Source organism: Echiichthys vipera (genome assembly GCF_963691815.1).
Source record: "Echiichthys vipera genome assembly, chromosome: 4".
In the NCBI taxonomy this organism is placed as follows: domain Eukaryota; kingdom Metazoa; phylum Chordata; class Actinopteri; order Perciformes; family Trachinidae; genus Echiichthys; species Echiichthys vipera.
In genome coordinates, this window is record NC_139829.1 from 32,348,262 (window position 1) to 32,365,571 (window position 17,310).

The following is a 17,310-nucleotide window of genomic DNA, read 5'->3' on the forward strand; positions in this document are numbered from 1 at the left end:
TCAATGAACCCAACACCTGCACCTGTGTGTGTGTGTGTGTGTGTGTGTGTGTGTGTGTGTGTGTGTGTGTGTGTGTGTGTGTGTGTGTGTGTGTGTGTGTGCGCGTGTGTGTGTGTGTGTGTGTGTGTGAGAGAGAGACTAACATGTGAATTCGACATTTCACCGGTTTGTTGAGTTAGTTTTCTATTCCTGCTTTTACTCAACAATGCATGACATCAGCTGATGCTCTGCCAAAAATAGTCATTTAAATAAGGGTGAGTAATGTCAGTCTCTAAGCAACACACACACACACACACACACACACACACGCACACACACACACACACACCTGCGTCATTTCCTACACACACAGGGTCTGAGAGCATCCACTTCAGCGCTCCCTGTCAGTTGCGCGCAGGAGGCTCCGTCACCGAGTTTGTTCTGTGGACAGAATGAACGCGGGGAAGGTGCTTGTGCCATATTTGTGATTTGCAAGTTTAAAGGGACCCCTCCACGGATTTGAACCTGCTGGGTTTCACAGATTTCACTTTGAATCGCCCGAGCTCGTCCCCGTGAAGACTGCAGCGTTTAAGCGTTTGTTTGCTCAAGGGAATAAAAAAGAGAACAGGACAGAAATAACATGTAGGCTGTGGTCTGTTCAGTGCGAGGCGAATGCGAGCTTCCACCGGGAATATGTGTGTTTGCTCCGGGATGATGGCACAGCGTGCGCCGCGCACATCGGCGCCGTTACGCGCGTAGATCCCCGGTCACCTGTTGAAGTGTCCCGATGCGCGGGGATGAGCACTTCTATGTTTCGCTTTCAAACAGGAGGATCGACTTGGACGGCGCTTGAACAAATGTCGACCCGTCCTCCGGTCCGTTCGATGCGCTGACTCCCCCCGTGATGCTGTAGGATGAGCGCTGATCTGGAGCGCGTTTCGCTCAACACATCGGTGAACTCGGCCGGCCCGGGCGGCCGTGCGCTCTCGGCCAACGTCCGGAGGCTCCACAACGCTCTCAACCTGCTGCTCAGCGACCCGGAGAGGGAGCAGTTCATCCACTGTCTCAATGTGTACCACGCCAAGCGCAACGTCTACGACCTGGTCCAAACTCTCAAAGTGATTCTCAACGCGCCCGGCAAACGGCAGCTGCTGCCCATGCTGCGCCTGGTGATCCCGAGGTCCGACCAGCTGCTGTTCGACCAGTACACGTCCGAGGGGCTCTACCTAAAGACGGAGCCGGCGCCCAGCAACGGCAGCGCGGAGGGATTCGGGGAAGAGGGCGATTCGACTCTGCAGAAATATGTCAGCTCAATCCAGGAGCAGCCCGTCACCCCCGGCGGGTTCAGCGCCGCCGCGGATCACACGTCTCCCGCGGCCCCGCCGTTCTTCCAGGAGTTCTTTGGAGAGGTGCGCCAAGTCTCCCTGACGCGCTCCAGGAGCCACGAGGGTCTGGGCTTCAGCATCCGCGGGGGCTCGGAGCACGGCGTGGGGATCTACGTGTCCCTGGTGGAGCCGGGCTCGTCGGCCGAAAGAGAAGGACTGAGGGTCGGGGACCAGATAGTGACCGTGAACGAAAGGATGTTTGACAATGTGTCTCACATAGAGGCGGTGAAGGTAGGACCTCGTACACGTGTGCGCTTGTGAGTTTGAGAGCTCATCACATCATTATTTCTTATACAAGCTCAGGTTAATCTCCACCAGGAGAGGAATCCAGTGGTGTGTGTGTGAGCCTGTCCCTGTGTGTGCAGACTGTGTGTGTGTGTGCTCCAGATGTAAACACTGTGCTTCCGGCACAGAGAACATGCATTAATAAGCACTGGGCCATGCAGAGAACCACAGCAGCTTGTGACAGTGCTCCTTCCCCTCAGGTCCCAGACTGCCTCCTTTTTTATTCAGAGTGAAGAAAATACAAAAGCAATGTGTTTAACGCATTTTCTCTCAGGTCACACTTCCATCAGAGGTCACGGTGAGGTTTAGGGAACAGCATGTGAAGGTGTCAGCTCATGCGGTACAGTCTTTCATGAGTTCCTATTACGTTCGGCTGCATGTTGGGGTCAAACATATAACTAAAGGGTCACTTCACCCAAACGTAACCCAGAAAAGTTTCAGGGCCGGCACACACAGACGCCTTTTCCTGTAACCGCACAACTTTAGTGTAGATTTGGCCGCCAGGATCTTTTCAAACCTGGTTCCAGAGTGGGAAGACTTGAAAACGCCCCCCCTGGCGTTGTGGCCTGGACGGTGAAACCTCAGACTTTGTTAAAGGATAGCGTCATGGCCCCACCTCCGACCTCTGACCCCGCTGCATCACATAACACCAACAGTGCTGCTGCGTGAGAGGACAGAGACAGACCCAGAGACTGTTGACTGAACTGGACTCTGAGCCACATGCATGGGACTGAATGAGGCCCAGCACAGATTTCTCCCTTTTCCCTGATGCTCTGAATAAGGAGCTAAACTGCTCTAGGCTCTGTTTCTAAATCCAGTTCTAAGAAGCTGTGAAAAGTCTCTAAATGTAGTGAGAAAGTGGCGCCTGGGAGTGCTTTGGGACGGGGAAGGGGCTCCCAGCAGCCCCCTCTGCTCAGTGAGGACACTAACTGCAGAGTGATGGGGCTCCCAGCAGCCCCCTCTGCTCAGTGAGGACACTAACTGCAGAGTGGTCGGTGCATCAGAGTCCAGAACAGCACCAAAGTCTCCACTAAGACCAGAACCAGGGACACGTTTGTCTCTAGGATGGAGGAGGATTTGGAGAGAAACTCTCCGGTGTTTGGATTCTCCACAGCGTCTCCACGTCTCTTCTTCTGCGTTGTTGTAATCTTAGGGTGCACTCCCACTGTGCGTCCGTCCCGTGCCCCGTGCTTTAGGGTCCTTGTCCCCCCCTCCAGGCCCGTTTGTACTCACACTACCTGGGCCTCGGAGAATGCTTCTTGCTGCCTATACGTCATCACGCCGTAACACGTCACACGCATTGGTGACGTCATGGCGATGCGTGGCTTTGTTTCCAGATCTTTCCGTAGACCTCTGAGTTTTTGTGCGTCTTGTCGACTGTTTTTGAATCTTTTCATCGACCAAATCTGCAGTAAACACTCCACCTCCGCATCACACCTACGTGAACCTTTCACCGCCATTGTTTTAAATGTCCGCGCATGGTCCCTCCTTCTTTTTTCTACGTCCCAACAGGCGCACAGGAAATGACCTCAGAACCGCTGTAGGCCTCGTGCTCGTACACGTGCAAACGCGCTTTATAAAAGCCCACCTCTCCCAAACGGGCCGTGGCCGGCAAGTGTGCCGCACCTAGGCGTGGTACAGTTGCACTCACACTGGTCAAACAAACTAGACTTTATCCGTGAAACGTCCTTGGGCACGGTACGGATGGACAGTGTGAGTGCGCCCTTAGGAACCGACAGCACATGCCGCTGATGTAAAGATTTAATAAAGAGGGGGAAAACATGAATCAGAAAACCTCCCGCCACATCGTCGTCTCACATTGATATGCGTGCGATTCTTCTGCTTGTCCAAGACTTTAGTGGTCTATATTCGCCACAGTTTGGACCGCCTGTCTGCTCAACCTTGTTACGACGTTTCAAGCTTCTCTCCGGGAGTCGAGTCTTTATTTTCCTGCAGACTGAATGCCTCGGGCCTTGGGCGACGTCTCATTCAAGAGAACATAAAATAGCCTTTTCACCTGCATATACAAGGCTTCATTGAATCAATCGTGCATGAGGGGAAAACAAGCCGCACAGCTCCTTCTCCCTGACAGCACTGAGGATGTGTTGCTGCTTATTTTTCTCACCCCATCACACAAACAGACACGGCTGGATATTTGGGGTGTACAGAGTCAGTTGATGCTTTCCCTGTCAGTCGTTCAAGTTCCAGAGTAGCTGTCAGAGTTTTTTAAAATAGAAATGCAGACATTGCACAGATCTCTTGTAGCCTCGTGAGACCATCCTGATCTCTGATGGTTGTGTTTTACTCTCAGATCAGTCTGGTAGCGTGCGGTGGAGAAACTTTGGAGAAGTTTGACCAGTTTGAACCACTCAGCGTTGGTTTCTTTGGTGGATTTAAGTGAAACAGAAGAGACTGTTGAGTGTAAACAACATGGAGCAGCTATGGAGCTAGCCGCTCACTAACTCTTTGTTCTCTGGATCCTTCTGTTGAATATGGACCAGGCTCCTGAAATTGGGCCTTTGATCCGTAAATTCACGTTAAACACAAAGGGAAAATCTCCTTCACCCACATGTTGTTTCCTTTCTGAGCTTTGCCTCCACGCTGTTAGCACGTCACACGCTTCACTCATCTGATTGGTTGGTTTGGCCCGTATGTTGGTGACAGACAGATGGTTTATCCAATCAGAAACCAGGATTTTCACCCCTTCCCAAAAGATCTCCAAACCAGAGTTCAGACAGAAATGCTGAGACAATGAGAATGAACCCATCTGGTTTATCTTCAACACTGATCACAGAACAATCTCTACTCAGCCCGTGCCCCCATATGACCCACCAACCCATTAAAAATAGGACCCTAATGTCACCTACTACACAACTGTTATAGACTTGGTCATGTGCACAAGAACAATGGATATATGGATGGATATAGATGGACGTACATATTCTCTCTCTTGGATTGATTTGTAGAGGATGGCTGCCAATCTTTCTGTGTGTTAAGCAGGAGAGAGCAGGGCTCACAATATCATGCGGTATTGTCTTATTAACAAAAAACAATTTTTAATTTAGATTAATTATGGTTCTTAACAAGCCACATACACATCTACAACTCACCACTTAAAGGTTGATGCGGCCAGTCCACCAAACTTTCTGGCCCACAGGTGACAGTCCTCAATGCTGATTATATATCACGCACACGCACACGCACACGCACACGCACACGCACACGCACACGCACACGCACACGCACACGCACACGCACACGCACACGCACACGCACACGCACACGCACACGCACACGCACACAATCTGGGCAATTCGAGAGATCAGCAGTTCGATCCCCACCTTCCCCGGTCCACATGTCGAAGTGACCTTGGGCAAGACACTGAACCCCATTAGGTCTACGCACATGTGTGTGAATGTGGTGTGAATGGTTAGATTAGATGGTGTGTAGATGTCCAAAGCCCTCGTCGTGTGGTACGATCACTCTCTTCCACTTTAACAGGAGGGCACGTCGCTCTTCCTGCTCAAACACATCAGGCTGTTAGCGCGTTTGGCAGCCCCCGGTTCTCCCTTCAGCTGCAGCATTTACCAACGTCACTCCATCAACACACACAGTCACCTTCAAGAGAAGGGTTCAGGTGTCTTAACACCCTCTAGCTCCAGGTCCAACACAGCACAGCTCATGTAAGTGCCATCCAGGCCATGTGCTGGCAGTGCAACTCCTTTAATGCTTTAATGCAACTCCATTACTGCTTACTTCAGCAGTTGGACACTTACCAATAGATGCCTCAGTGGCCTTGTTTTCTTCTGGTGTACTTTCAACCCCTGCTGTTTAGCTTCCCCAGCTAATGCACCACTTTTCTGGCCTCTGCTAGCTCTTGTGGTCCTGGTAAGCCCCCGTGTCGGCTCCTTTCAGTCCTGATATTTCAGGTCTGAGAGGTGCATCGTCTCAGCTCGCTGACAGACAGTTAAACATCTGACAAATGAAGACAGTTTGTCAGCTTTGTTGCAACCACAAGAAGCGGTGTTTACTGCTTATCCATAATTAAATCTCCCCAGGGACAAAGTGTGCTGTTTCATTATTAGACTTCATTAATATTCAGAGGCATGTGAACGTGTAGGTCCTCCCCCTCGCTGCAGGTCTACATCCCTGAGCAATTCATTACAGCTTTTAATGAAGATGTGAATTTAATGAAGAGGATAACGTGTGAGGCCGGCTGCACCAGGGCACTTGCCGTCTCATCTGAAGCGTGACTTCAAAGCTCTTTGAGGCCACGAAGGTCGCTGCACGCACACAGGACCTCCTTTGTGAACGTACAGTGTATTTAATGCAGATTTAGTCATTGTGGAGAAATAAGTCACTTTCTACACAGTGGTGTTGTGGTTAGCACTGTTGCCTCACAGTGAGAGGGTCCCTGGTTTGCATCCCGGCTGGGGCCCTTCTGTGTGGAGTTTGCATGTTGTCCCCGTGTCTGCGTGGGTTTTCTCCGGGTTCTCCGGTTTCCTCCCACAGTCCAAAGACGTGCAGGTGTTCGGTTCATTGATGACTCTAAATCACCCGTAGGTGTGAATGGTTGTCTGTCTCTGTTCGTCTCTATGTGTCCTGTGATAGACTGGCGTCCTGTCCAGGGTGGACCCCGCCTCACGCCCGATGTCAGCTGGGATCGGCTCCAGCCCTCCCGCGACCCCGACAGGGACAAGAGGCTGAAGATGAATGAATGAATATTATTATTATTATTATTATTATTAATAATAATAATAAAAAACAACAACACACAACCTGCTCCTCAGCAAAGGCAGGTCTAACCTTTTTATTCTGTCTGCTGATGAGAGGTTTGGTCACTGCAGAGTCGGCTTTCAGTCTGAAAAGTCTTAAACAGAGCGACACTGTGTGCAGAGACAGATCCTTGTCATGTTCAGCCCTGAACTGGTGAGCAACTCCAGCTGCGTAGTTGAACTGATTCCTCATTGAGAGTCTTCCTAACTCCGTCCTCTCGTTCACTTGTTTTATGTGGACGATCGGCCTTTTTGAGGGACTTAAATGAATCTGTGTCTCAGGGTTTCAGTCTCCTTAGAGCAGCTGCCATCTTTAAAGTAACCAGGAGAGCTGCAGATAAATAGGGTGTGTCCAACAATTAAGTCATAGGTGTCAAAGTCAAGGTCCAGGGGCCAGATCCGGTCCGCGAATGAATGATCTAGGCCCCCGGGATGATATTTGATTAGTATTAGAACCGGCCCGCACGCCACAGCTGCCTGCTGGTGTTTTTCAAGCACCAAAACAACATTACCCACAATGCAACGGTAGCCCGCGAACTCACTGCAGCGCCGCAAGTGAGTTCATTATTCATCAGCATTCAGGGCAGATGTCAACTTTCAGCCCCCCCCAATAATGGCTAAAGGGAAGGTGGACGATGAGCACAGGGTGTTTGAAGCTCGGTGGGAGGCAGAGCACATGTTCACACAGCTGTGCGTCTTTATCTTGATATTAAGGAACACGTTTTATTTTTGAAGGACATTTTCTTTTTTGCTGTTTGCCTGTTGATAAATGTTTTCCTTGAAATAACTAAAGTCATAAGAAAATATTGCTTTATTCATTTAATGTACAGGACAAGTTTGTTTTTGTCTGTGAGCCTGAAATTACTGCTGGAGCCGATGAAAAAATATTGGATTATTCATTTAATTATTATATATAATACGGTACACTGTGTTAGGTCTTGGTTTAACAGGTTATATGCAATCATTTTAATATGTTTTAATAAACATTGAAGCAGTCCGGCCCTCGGCTTGTAGCAAATATGTTTTTTTGGCCCTCTGATGTATTTGACTTTGACGTCCCTGAATTAAGTAAATTGTCACCAAGTGCCAGATTAACACCAATAACTGGGAGGGATCTGAAAATGTTTTTTGTTGAAGTTCCCTGGTTATTTAGAGAAAACCATCTTAGTACAGCAGTTGAATAGCCGCAGCTGATATTCTGTGAAATTCTGAACAATAAAAAAATAACTATATTTCATTTTGCTCTCCGTCTCCATTGATCTATCTCTTGCTGTCACCTTGACGTGACATGCAGCACTTGTGTAAACTCCGCTTGTTTGCCTCTCAGACCCCCGACTCTCTTCCTGTCTCTCGCTCTATTTCTTCTTTATCTCTCTCTTCCAGCCGTCTCTCCTTCCCCACTGAGAGTTGGTTTTCACAAACTCAAAAAGAATATTAAACCTGGAGACTCTCCGCAGGAATGTGATTCAAGAAAATCTGCCTCGCCACATAAAACTTAGATATAGATATGTGTGTGGCATTTCAGTGATGTTTGCTCTACAGAGGAATCCCCAAAGCAATTTCAGTCAAAAGCAACTGGACTTGGTTCTTTGTCTAGGAAGACGTTTCACCTCTCATCCAAGAGGCTTCATCAGTTCATGTACACATCTGACCAGGCTGGGACTGGACCAGGACCAGGACCAGGCTGGGACTGGACCAGGACCAGGCTGGGACTGGACCAGGACCAGGACCAGGCTGGGACTGAGAACATTCACAGGCCCTCTACAGAGAAAGTTTAGCAACAGAAATGTCTGTGTGAAATCAGGAATCTGCGAGCTCAGGCACATTTGCCCTCATTTATCAATCTTGCGTGAACACGGGCGCAGATCTGAGCGCAGAATTGTTCGTACGACAGGACCCACGTGTGATTTATGAAACATTCGTATCCGACCAATCTCAGCGTACGAATGAGCGGGCCTTGATAAATGCGGCGGCTGAATTTGATCGTCATTAACATGTTACGCCCTTAAATATTCCTGGTTCGAGGCCTCGCCCGCTGAGGTCAAACATGCAACACTGGGAAGAAAAGAAACTTTTCCGACACACAGATCGGTATCCTGACATCCGACATGGAGCAAAATAAAGATGTGCTTTTTGTCTTAAGAGTGGAATAAAAGGGGCCCATCATAAAAACGCTGTATGGAAAAGAATAACGGAGGCAGTCAACCCGAAGCAGCGCTCCACTCTGACCCGTGTGCGTGTGTGCGCACTGCTGAACCTGCGCTCCTGCTCTGTAGCAGGGTTTGCCAGCGAGGTTATTAGGTATTCTGTTAGAGGATAACCTTTGTCCCCTAGCAGAACCAAACCAAGATGTTAATCATCTGATACCTTGTTTGATTTAATGCAATTTACCGAGGGTAGCCACTGACCGAGGAGATGACTTTGGCTCTGCAGTGCGCTTTCCTTTTCATTCATTCATCTTCAACCGCATGTCCCTGTCGGGGTTGCGGGGGGCTGGAGCCGCTGAGGGCCACTGTGTGCTGTGTCTCCAGCTGTAGCTGGGTGGTAAATAAGTAAAACTGTATGAAGAAGAGGTTCTGAAGGACGGCTAAACAATGAGCTACAAAGCTCCTTAGAGGTGAGGGGAGCTGCAGATTCAGCTGATAAATATGGTAAATGGACTCGTACCTCTATAGCACCTTTCTAGTCTTCTGACTACTCAAGGCGCTTTCACAGTGTTTGTCACATTCACCCGTTCACACAGACATTCACACGGGGGAGCTGGGGATCGAACTGCCAATCTCTCGAACGGGACGACCCACTCTACCACTAAGCCACATTCACCCTGTGTATAAATATCTGTAGGTTTATTACCACAAATGATCCCTTTTCACATTATCACATTCTGATTCGATACATGTGATAAAGAATATTAATTATAGCCGCTTTTAAGGTAATACAACGTCGGGTCAGGTTGTCCTGGACTCTTTCTGCAGCTGTGCTCATTCAGAGAGAGACATTCATCATAATTTGTTTGGATGACAGTGACTGTGTGATATCCATCCTCCACCGCCCAAATATCTCTTACAAAAGGTCTCAGTGTCTGCACGTCTCAAGGACAGCCCACGTCTGCAAAGCTGGGGAGACAAAAATGTTGTTTTGTATTTTATAATATGTTGTTTTATGCTAAAAAGGACCCAATGTATAAACTAATGGAAAAATAATCCCTTCCAGTCAGCACTTATGACCCACTACAAGTGTCTGTATCTGCAGAGACCCCTGCCCTCTGCCTGGATCCTCTGTTTACTTGGTATTAAGAAAAGGACAGGGACGGTTCTGGGCGTAGGCTTGACCCATGTGCAGGTGTAAGCCCAAGCCGATAAGAGCACTCTCTGATTCCCAATTGCCTCTATGTGACGCCCCTCACCTTCAGCTATCACATAGACCCTGTTTCCATTTAGCAGTAGCATGCGTCCTGAGGGATCCGATCGCACGTGAACAGCTCTAAGTACGGGTGAAAACACTCTCACTGAATTTGATTTGCTTTCCACTAATAGACCTGAGTATCTTATTAGACGGACACAAGGTACTCATTACGGACATGGTGAGAAAGCCAGTCATCCTCTAGGCGTCAGACAGCCTCAAAGCAAATCACTCAGGTTTACCCATACCTCATCCCATACCCTGTCCACCAACTCGTCTTGGAACCCCCCTTGGACAGTAAAGCTATGGATTACTTTCTAAATAACCTGATATAAATCTAGTATTGACACTGACACCAAAAGGAAGCTAGATCGCCCTCTGTACCTGGAGGAGTTCAGCTGTCTTAAGATGATGCAGAGTAATAAGGCTCCGGGCCCTGGTGGCTTTCCCTTTGACACAGGCCTCAGTCTCCCTTATCCGCAAGGAGGGAAAGAGCGCGGAAGAATGTAATTGCTGGCCGCCCATAAGTCTGTTAAATGGAAGTGTCAAACTCCTAGCCACGGTGCTGGCGTGCCGTCTGGACCCGTGTCTAGCAGACATTATCTCTGAGGACCCGACTGGATTTATCAAGGGTGGTCAGCTCTCATATACTATTCGCAGATTGCTTAATGCTCTGCCTTCTCCTGTTACCTCGCATTGGGCAAAAGTGGTAATTTCCCTGGACTCAGAGAAGGTTGACCAGGTAGATTGGGGTTATTTATTTTTTCTCTTCTCTATAAATTTGGTTTCCGATCTGAGTTTATTTCATGGATACAGCTTTTATACACTATGACTACAGCTAGCCTAATAACCAACTCTCAGTACTCTAAGTACTTGTTCATACAGCCACTCTCCATTGCTTTTAAGTAATCATCGCTTTTACTGAGATTCGGGGCGGGGACTCAACATCGGGTTTTCCTATACGCAGATGATCTGCTGCTCTATGTCACACATGCATTTAGTTGCGTAGATGGGATTATGCCAATTTTAACCACATTTGTTTCTTTTTTTAGGATAAAAATACATATCAGTAAGTCTAAGTAACGTCTTCCATCGAATGACGCAGCTAAACAAATCTCAGCTGATACCCTACCTTTCCACTTAGCGTCTGCTGGTTTTCTTTACCTAGCGATTAATATCACTCACAGTTTAGCAAATCTCCAGAAGACAAACTTTTCCAACTTAGTCAATAATGTTAAGGTGGATTTCCAGCAGTGGGACACTCTCCCTCTCTCATTAATGAGCATAATCCAGAATATAGATGCAAATTCTGCCTAGGTTTCAGTTTTTGTTTCAGTTATCTCAGGGTTCATCTGGGCTGGTAAATCCCCCAGAGCTCGTAAAGTAGTCGTAGGCCGCACTCACACTGTCCGGTCATACCGCGCCCCGTGCTTTAGGGTCCTTGTCCCCCCCTCCAGGCCCGTTTGTACTCACACTACCTGGGCCTCGGAGAATGCTTCTTGCTGCCTATACGTCATCACGCTGTAACACGTCACACGCATTGATGACGTCATGGCGATGCGTGGCTTTGTTTCCAAATCTTTCCGTAGACCTCAGAGTTTTTGTGCGTCTTGTCGACTGTTTTTGAATCTTTTCATCGACCAAATCTGCAGTAAACACTCCACCTCCGCATCACACCAACGTGAACCTTTCGCCGCCATTGTTTGAAATGTCCGCGCATGGTCCCTCCTTCTTTTTTCTACGTCCCAACAGGCGCACAGGAAATGACGTGAGAGCCGCCGTAGGCCCCGTGCTCGTACACGTGCGCACGCTCGTGCTCGTACATGTGCAAACGCGCTCTACAAAAGCCCACCTCTCCCAAATGGGCCGTGGACGGCAAGTGTGCTGCAGCTAGGCGCGGAGCGGTTTCGCTCACACTGGTCAAACGAGCTAGGCTTGACCCATAAAACCTGTTTTGGCCCCGGTGCGGAAGGACAGTGTGAGTGCGCCCTTATAGAGACCAAGGGAGGATAATGGGTTATTCTATTGGGCAGCTAACATCCACAACTTACACTCCTGGTATAACAATCTTAACACTGATTGGTGTTAATTGGAGGATCACAACTAAAGAAGTTTCCAATGTCAATGAGACTTTCTTCTTTATGGTAAATTAAGGTTAATAAAGTTTAAATAAAGTGGTGTAATCCTTTAAAAGCATTTATGAGCCAAACCCTTGTCAGACTGTACACAACATATGCTGTTCCTACACTGATGTCATGTTCATGTGATCAAATACGATGTTTCACAGCAGTGTGCGAGTCTAACCTTGGCCACTGCTTTTATTTTTAAACGATGACTACTTCATTGTACTTGTGTGTGGAGAAACATTACATAATCACAACCAAATGACTCCACTAGCACATCAGGCCCTCAGCGAGCGCTAAAAAAAGCAACTCTTCCTCAGATTGCTCCATGCTGGATGGAGGTGGAGGAAGTATTTCAATGGGTGAAGTTTATCATTTGCTGTCAGTGTGTAAAGGCCAACATGATGTCAACGCTTATTATTAGAACAACCCTCGTTCGCTGCTCTCTTTGGTTGCCTTCCCTATCAGAAACTGCTGGATGCTGCTGTTGTCAAGGGTCCTTAAATGCAGCGCTCCATTTTTTTCAAAGCATATTTCAGATAACAGGCATCAGTGTGTTGGAGACGCCGATGGGATTCAGCTCCCTGTTGTGGAGGAGCAGCCTGTCACAACCTGTAGCTACAGTAGATCAGAACGCAGAACAGCTGTCACAATATTGTGTGTGTGTGTGTGTGTGTGTGTGTGTGTGTGTGTGTGTGTGTGTGTGTGTGTGTGTGTGTGTGTGAGAGTGATAGAGACCGTGTGTATTATGTCTATGAGTGTGCATCCTTGTTTGTGTATGTCCTGTGATTTATTCGCCTGCATTTGTGTATGCATGTGTGTGTGTGTGTTTGTTTGTGTGCACATTAATCTAGGTTTCACTCTTTGTCCGAGTGTGTGTTCACACGTGAACAGTCCATAACAGTACATGATTTCTTGTTTGCTGTTGGGGGACGATCATAGACTGTATAAAAAATGGACGTAGCCTCTACATCGGGGTCCGTTCTCTCAACTTGATCCAGTCGTCCTCTCTTACGGGAGTCGCCATCTTGTCAGACTTTGACTCCGCCTCATTTCCTCTGACCAAAAAAGCGCATGTATATATATGTGTGTGTATATATTGTGAGAAATAACCAGAGTTTTTCCTACCTTCTTTGTAACTCTTTATTTATCTATGATGTAAATCCCTGTATGTTGATTAACATAACATTCAAGCTGTGAATGAGTGCTGGGGGGGATTGTGAATAGGAGTCACATGGGTTGCAAATGGTGACATTTGGTGGTTGTAAAACATTGATAACATCCATCATCAGGGGTCATTAACATTGGGCAGTGTGTTTTTGTTACTTTGATGTCCTTTGATGTGTTTGTAAGGTGCTGTGATGTGAGTGTATATCTGCTGAAGTGATTTGGAGACAGGCAGAGATGGTTTGAGTCCCGGCTGTTGGTAGGACCTCTCTCCTGTTATGCATGCAGTTTAGTAAAGATATGATTTGAGAGACACTGAGGACTCCAGAGAATTTCTTTCACAATACATATATATATATATGTGGGTGATATGGATGGTTTCAGCAGATTACTGTAAATAAGTAGTGTCTGTGAAACAATAGCAGCCAAGGATGTGTGAATATAATACTTTTTAGTGCAAAACGATTGATAGCAGCAGGTCCATATGTGCAATTTGCATCGTCATTTCCTGTGTGTCTGTTGTGAGTTCAGGATTTCTCTTGGGGGGGCGGGTTTTTATCTTCCTGACCCCCTGCTGGGTCGGGCTGAGGGTAGAGAGGGGAGAGAGTTCAGCAGCTGAACAGCCTGGTGGACAAAGCTATTATCGAGTCCAGTGGTGCGGGAGCGGAGGCTCCTATACCTCTTTCCACAGGGCAGGAGGCTGAACAATGTGTGTGTGTGTGATGGCTTGGATCGCTCACTATTGTGACTGCTTTCCGGGTGAGGCGGGTGGTGTGCAAGTCTTTAAGGGATGGGAGTGGGACACCAATGATTTCCCCCGCTGTATTCAGTCTGCGCTGCAGGGCTCTTCTGTCGTACTCAGTGCAGCTCTTGCCTCATACAGTAATACAGCTGGAAATGATGCTCTGAATGGTGCCTCTGTAGAATGTTGTCAGGGTGGGTGGTGGAGCACTCGCCCTTTTGAGTTTCCGCAGGAAGTAGAGGCGATGAAAATGTTCAAAAACAGTCGACAAGACGCACAAAAACTCTGAGGTCTACGGAAAGATTTGGAAACAAAGCCACGCATCGCCATGACGTCATCAATGCGTGTGACGTGTTACGGCGTGATGACGTATAGGCAGCAAGAAGCATTCTCCGAGGCCCAGGTAGTGTGAGTACAAACGGGCCTGGAGGGGGGGACAAGAGCCCTAAAGCACGGGGCACGGGGTACGGGACGGACGCACAGTGGGAGTGCGCCCTCACATACATGGAAGTCCCCACTTGGCAAAATTCACCAGAGGGTATCAGACATGATTTTAGCTTGATTTAAAACATGACCGAGAAGGGGCTGAAAAAATATCCCCTATTTGCCGTAGGTCCACTGTAGGTGAATGTGTAACGACGCCTAAGTCCACTGTTACGCAGGTGCTCAAGTACACACACACACACACACACACACACACACACAAACAATTATATAACCTCAAAGACAGTGTGTTTACAGTCAGACAGCCTGTGTTACTCTGCATAATGTTCACTTCTCTTTGTTCTGCTGTACAATACGTGGTCTGCTCGGTCTCTTTGCACACACCAGCTTATTATGTGAAGCTAACGCACCGTGGGGCACATCACTGCATGAGTCACAAGTAGATGGAGGATGAGAGAGAGAGAGAGAACAGTCCCAGAACCAAAAACAACATGTTTTCAGAACACTGTGCATCTGTGTGATGACCAGCTGTTTACAGTTATATTAGCCTGATGTACATGTGCATGCATCTATCGCATATTTGCTTTCCAGTGCCACTGGACTAGAAATACTTTTTGTAACTTGAAGAGGTTGATGTGTCCGGCCTTCATCGGACATCACACACCACATACTGCTCTCCCAATCAGGGACACATCCGTGAGGACTGTGATGTAGGTCCCTTATCCCAACAAATGCGATTTGGGGTCCCCCAGTATTGCAGGTCTTCCTGTACTGTGCGGGGAATGGAACCAAGCGCCACTTGTGCTTCTTTGCATCCAAGCAAACGCTGGCAAACCCCCTCTGCAGGTGCTGCATGTGCAGTAGCCCCAGCGGTACCACTGGATGGGCAGCTGCTGTGAATCCCAGCACCTGCATTAAGCACAACGGCAACACTGCTGCACCCTGCTGCAGGGATGTCCATCTGAGTCTGACAGAGTAGATCGCAGCCTGTGTGTTTCAAGCACAATCCCCAGATACTCCAGCCGCTGGTGTGGCAGGGGCCTGCTCTTCTTCCAGTAGACCCTAACTTGGTTATGTGCAAGATCAACTGGGCTGTGGAGAACAGGCCATTCCTTGGATTTGGCCATACCAATGAGTAGAAGATGCCACGGTTGTGCGGCGACTGAAAATGTGTGTTCACTCACTACTTAATACAGGTAAACAATGTCTTTTTCAAGGAAGATCTTGTTTACCGCAGCATGACGATGTCAAACCACATTCTGCACGTATCACAGCAGCATGGCTCCATAGTCAAAGAGTCCAGGAGCTAAACTGGTCTCCTGCAGTCCAGACTTCATTCATTAATTCATTCATCTTCAACCGCTTGTCCCTGTCGGGGTCGCGGGGGGCTGGAGCCGATCCCAGCTGACAATTGGCGTGAGAGACAGGACGCCAGTCTATCACAGGGCACATAGAGACGAACAGAGACAGACAACCATTCACACCTACGGGTGATTTAGAGTCATCAATGAACCCAACACCTGCACGTCTTTGGACTGTGGGAGGAAACCGGAGAACCCGGAGAAAACCCACGCAGACACGGGGACAACATGCAAACTCCACACAGAAGGGCCCCAGCCGGGATTCAAACCTGAAACCTTCGTGCTGTCAGGCGTCAGTGCTGACTACCACGACACCGTGTAGCCGAGTCCAGACTTCACCCATTGAACATTGTTGGTGTATAATGAAACGTGAAATATGAGAAAGGAGACCCTGAACTGTCGAGCAGTTGAGAGTGTTGCATTGTGACCCTGTCTACATGTCGCTGCCATCCAATTAAAACTGACATATCATCTGCAAAAAACAATACAATTTACTGAGTTTCAACATTTGTCTTTGCTATTTTCAAATACATATGTTTTGCGAATCATCAAATGATTTTAACTTGTGCTATTTTGCTTTAGATTCTCATTCTGTTTTTTCTTGTGTGGTCGTCCTTTTTCCTTGACTGCTTGTTGCTCGAGGCCCTGAACCTGGCAACAGTGTTTAGTCTCCAGTGTTTCCTCAGGGGGCCTGACGGACTGGGAGTTGTCTCTGGTCTGGCCGCGGGGGGTGCTGTCCCCTGGACGGCTCCGGCCCGGGCGACTAGAGGGCTCTGCACCTTGGTGCGGAGGCTCCTGTCTGCCCAGGTTGGGGGGGTCTCTGTGGCGGTGCTCCCTGTGACCTTGGACTGGGATCTCTCCCGGTGTGGTTGGCCCCCCCAAAGGTAGCTTCCTCTAGCCTCCTCTGTACCTCAGGTCTCACTGCCCGGCCATGTCTCTGTAGTGACAGCTAGTGTTTGTGTAGGTGTGAGTGTGTGTGTCTGTGAGTCAGTGTGTGTGTGTGTGGATGTGTGTATGAACGTATACATATATGTGTGTACGTCTCATAACTTTCTTCTCCTGATTTTATTGGATGTTTCTCTTTTTCTGTACGTCTCTGTAACTCGGCACTGTGCGAAACTCTTCTGTATGAAAAGCACCAAATAAATAAAGGTTGATTTGATTTGATTGGATTGGAAGTCTGGTATAACATGAATGTAGCGTCAGTCAGAAGAGGATGATTTCAACTTTATTTCTCCAGTTTATTGTGAGGCACAGTCGTTCATTTGGACTATTTTGGACCATGTGTTCACCTCCAGACAGACGCAGAACTAACCAGCAGTGACTTCAGCGTAAGTGATGCTCAGAGGCTGAAGGAGTGATTCAGTCACACCGAAGGGCCCCGCTGGACTGATTGACCAGCACTGATATCTGTACTGCCCTCTAGTCCTATACATCACCTCTCCTCCAGCTTAAAAATAAACTCATCCACCATGGCAACAATTCCCTCCCCCTCTCTCTTAATCCACCCACCCATCCGTCCCCACACAAGCCCCGCTGAGAGCTCCTCGTCCACCCACTCCATCCCAGCTCGAGCACCGCGGGGATGCGTATATAGCCCAAATCGCACTTGAGTGTCACTCGTCTCTGCCCGTTACAGCGATGATC

At 48.3% G+C, this 17,310-nt stretch overlaps 1 protein-coding gene across 1 annotated transcript in view; it reads left to right on the top strand.

The window, feature by feature from the left end:
- Positions 1-893: 893 nt before the first annotated feature.
- Positions 894-17,310, top strand: part of whrnb (whirlin b) — a gene marked incomplete at both ends in the record, with an annotated part of 74,057 nt that continues 57,640 nt past the window's right edge. Inside the window, one exon of the mRNA XM_083912182.1 lies at positions 894-1,595. Coding sequence (XP_083768308.1) covers positions 894-1,595 — 702 coding nt within the window. The remainder of the gene's footprint in view (positions 1,596-17,310) is intronic.